The 4041-nt window shown below is 42.3% G+C and overlaps 1 protein-coding gene across 1 annotated transcript; it reads right to left on the minus strand.

Annotated features, from left to right (window-relative positions):
* Window positions 1-3026: 3026 nt before the first annotated feature.
* On the minus strand, window positions 3027-4041 carry LOC116552832 (keratin-associated protein 9-2). Its single transcript, XM_032279720.1, has one exon. It carries the CDS (start codon window positions 3992-3994, stop codon window positions 3500-3502), a length of 495 nt encoding a protein of 164 aa, XP_032135611.1. The 5' UTR covers window positions 3995-4041; the 3' UTR covers window positions 3027-3499.

The raw sequence follows: 4041 nt of genomic DNA on the forward strand, positions 1-4041 counted from the left end.
TAATCACAAATGAGTAAAAACAGGAATCACAGTGGACAATGGTATAGTAACTAGAGGCTCAGACGCTTCAGGAAGGAAGTTCTGAGGTATTCCATCAGGCAGTCATCTAGACCAACAGGAGTGCTGGCCAGGGGTGAAGGGAGAAGAGAACTGGTGGTAATTAATGGAGTTCACAAATCTCGGGTGCAAATAGCAGCAGTAAGTGTCGCTTATTTCACTGACCTTCATTTTGTATCTTACTTCCTCTCCTTTCTTTTCCTTTTCTCCTTCCTTCCTTTTTTCCTCTGATATACTTACTTTTTCTTTCCTCCCTCCCTCCCTTCCTCCTTCCTTCCTTCTCCCTCTCTTCGTCTCTCTCTTTCTTGCTTGCTTTCTCTCTCTCTCTTTCTTCCTCTTTTTTCTCTCTCTTTCTTTTTTCTTTTCTCTTTCCTTCTCTCATCTTCTATCCCTTCTCTTTCTCCTCTTCCTCTCCTCCTCTTTTTCCTTCTTCTAGAGTTTGTGGCTGTGCATGACATTTAAGCTGCAAAGGTTTGACTTGAGTGGAGCTAATTGTAGGTTGTAGAAAAGTTTTCATGACTGCACCCATATAACTTGGATCTTATTGTGCTTGGACTAATTTCCATCTGCCAGAATCTGCATCTCTGTGCCTAAGGACTCTTGAATTGCATCTGTAGAAAGCCATGTTACCTGTGCATGACACACACAGAAAAACACTCAACCAATGATTCTGGAGTGCTGATTTATGAAGACTCTAGCTTCCTCATTCCTGAAGTAGGATAATTCTAGCTGTGTCTTTTTCATCATCTCTGATAGTTTTCCCTTTAGTTTAAGCTTTAGTTGGTCAGCGTGATACTGGCTTAATAGTGTACCATTTTCTGTATCACTTCCTCAATCCCTACCAGTGTAAACTGCACTTCCCAATGAACTACTTTCACTAGAATCTTTTCCTCAGTGTCTCTTCTGAGAGAAACTAAACTACGACATTGTGTTAACTCTCTTAGCCTCAGTTGTCTCATCTCTACGATGAGAACATTAATACCTATTTTGAAAGTTTACTAAAGAATTAATGTACACAAAGCATTTAGCAAATATGCATCATAGGGTAGGCAACCCAGAATATATTCGTGTTTTTTGTTCAGAAAATTCCTAATTTCAACGTTGAAGATAAGGATATTTTTATAATAGTTAACAGATCAACTAAATACTTTTTTCCTAGCTGTACTGAGGAAAAATTGACAAATAAAATTATTCATATTTCAGGTACACAAGGTGATGCTCTGATATATATATTCATTGTGAATAATATCTTTATTAGCTCACGTGGTTACCATTTCCTTTTTATTTTTATGGTGTGAACATTGAAGATATATCTTCTCAGCAAATTTCAGGTACATGATAAAGTATTTTTAACTATAGTCACATTACCGTACAGTAGACATGCTGAGCTTATTCATCTTGCGTAGCTAATGTTAGTCAAAGAGAATATCCTAGTTTTCATCTCCTTTACTTCATCACTGAACGTTGATCACAGTAACTGGCCTTTGTCTCTTAGCCAAGTCTTCAGAGCATTCTAGATTCGCAGTCTCAGAAGCTGGCATCTGTCATGGAAATCTACATTGGTAGCTCATCAGATATATTTCTACCACTCCCATACTGGTAGGAGGTCCCAAGAAGGTGACCCAGATCCCCGACTTTTCTATTTCTCTCGGAGCCATGATTAATCAATCCTTCCATAAGTGAATGCTTAGCTTGCATCAGCTCAGGACCAAAAGCACCAATCTCTGTCTATCATGGTTTCTAAGAATGTACAAGTTCTATTTTTCTCCTTTCTTACATTCTTCTGATTTCCCTGAAAACACAAGATTTTAGTTTCTTTAGACGCTTCATGTTGGCCTCACAAAATGCAGAAGGTTGTTTTATTCCCTTCCTTGGCTCAGAGATTATGGATTGTGCCAAGTCTTACATGTCCATTGCGTAGTTTCTCAATTCCCAGCTTTGTTCTTACTTAATTTTCCTTGTAACATTTCAATTAGTGGACAGATACTCTTCATGTGGCATAATGTGTGGTCTGTATTTTACAAGGAATAACTTAGTTTTATTTACTTTTTCAATAGATATTCAGGAGATGGGGGCCATATAAGAATTTTATTTACGTGACACCAAGAATAAGTCCCTTCAGATAAGACTCTCTCTCATGAGGACACAATGAATTCTCAAGCATTTTTTGATGTAGATGAATTGAATGAATGGCTCATCAGAGGCTGAGACAAAAAGAGGTCCCTGGATTCAGGGCAGCTATTAAATGCAGTCCCTGCTGCCATATCATGCAGCAGTTGCTCACTGGAGAGTGGGAAATGAATTTGGGAATATTTTTGTGAACAAAAATGTTATCTGCAAATATGAAGGATTATTCCTCTTACTGTTAAGCAAACTCCAGTGCATGTCTTGCTAGTGCTGACTTTCAAGGTCATTTCTACCTTATTGAGAGTTAAATGTAATTGTCCTTGGACAGAAGGAGAGGACCTCATCTTGGATCAGACTCTGTCCTTCTGTTTTTTTTTTTTGTTTTTTGTTTTTTTTTTCTTTTTGAGATGGAGTCTTGCTTTGCCACCCAGGCTGGAATGAAGTGGCACAATCCTGGCTCACTGCAACCTCTGCCTCCTGAGTTCAAACAATACTCTGCCTAAGCCTCCTGAGTAGCTGGGATTCCAGGCACCCACCACCATGCCCAGCTGATTTTTTTGTTTTTAGTGGAGATGGGGTTTCACCGTCTTGGCCAGGCTGGTCTTGAACTCCTGACCTTGTGATCCACCCCCTTCAGTCTCCCAAAGTGCTGAGATTACAGGGGTGAGCCACCATGCCCATCTGAGTCTGTCCATTATTGCTACATAATATCACATATTAAATTGTTCTCAGCTGAAAAATGAAGGATCTGTTCTGAGAATCAAATTAAATAATACATATGGTAGGTTATATGTGTGTAAATCCCATATCAGGAATGCTTTAAAATAAAACAAAACACCATATGAGATGAGGATGGTTCAGAGTTTATTCAGAAACATGTAGGCAAGAATCTCTGCTACCAGGAACATGACCCAAAGTTATCATGAAAAGAAGAAAGAAAGATACAAGAACAATGAGGAGGATATTGAAAACAAAATTATAACTGCAAAGATTATGGATTAGTTGCAGAAACCTAAATTTCTGAGAAGCAGAGAATGAAGCTCTTGACTTTAGAGTCAAAGCTGAGACCATGACTCCAAACTGAAGACACAGAAGCCTGGCACATGATCCACAAGGTGTAAGGAAAAACAGAATCAGGATGAAGTACTCTGCCTTCCCTCAAGCTGATTCAAAAGATTTTAAACATGGAGAGAATTCATAAAAATTTGGGTGAGAGCATGGTGGCGGTCAGCAGCAAAGTAAATTAGTTCCCCAAAAGATAAGTCAGTTGAGCAGAAGGCTGTTGTGTGAGGATGGTGGTTCTCTTGGGAGTTGATCAGCAGCAAGAAGGCTGGCAGCAGCTGGACACACAGGTGGGCTGGCAGCAGGTGGTCCTGCAGCAGGTGGTCTCACAGCAGGCTGGGCGGCAGCAGGGCTGGCAGCAGCTGGATCCACAGCTCTGGTTCAGGCAACCAGGCAGGCAGACACACGTGGGGTGGTAGCAGGTTCTGCTGCAGTACACAGGTGCACAGGAGCTGGTCTGGCCACAGCTGGACCCACAGCTGGTTTGGCCACAGCAGCTGGACCCGCAGCAGGTGGGCTGGCAGCAGCTGGTCACACAAGTGGGCTGGCAGCAGGTGGTCCTGCAGCAGGTGTTTTGACAGCAAGTTGGGCGGCAGCAAGGCTGGCAGCAGCTGGACACACAGCAGGAGGGCTGGCAGCAGGGTGTGCTGCTGCAGCTGGTCACACAGGTGGGCTTCCAGCAGGTGGTCCTGCAGCAGGTGGTCCTGCAGCATGTAGGCTGGCAGCAAGGGGAGCAGCAGTAGGTCATGGTGTCAGGAGTGGAGGGTGGGCTCCTGTTCAGAGGTGAGTTTCCCA

The sequence above is a fragment of the Sapajus apella genome, unplaced genomic scaffold, assembly GCF_009761245.1.
Source record: "Sapajus apella isolate SASKATOON/1434 unplaced genomic scaffold, GSC_monkey_1.0 scaffold12, whole genome shotgun sequence".
NCBI classification, from domain to species: domain Eukaryota; kingdom Metazoa; phylum Chordata; class Mammalia; order Primates; family Cebidae; genus Sapajus; species Sapajus apella.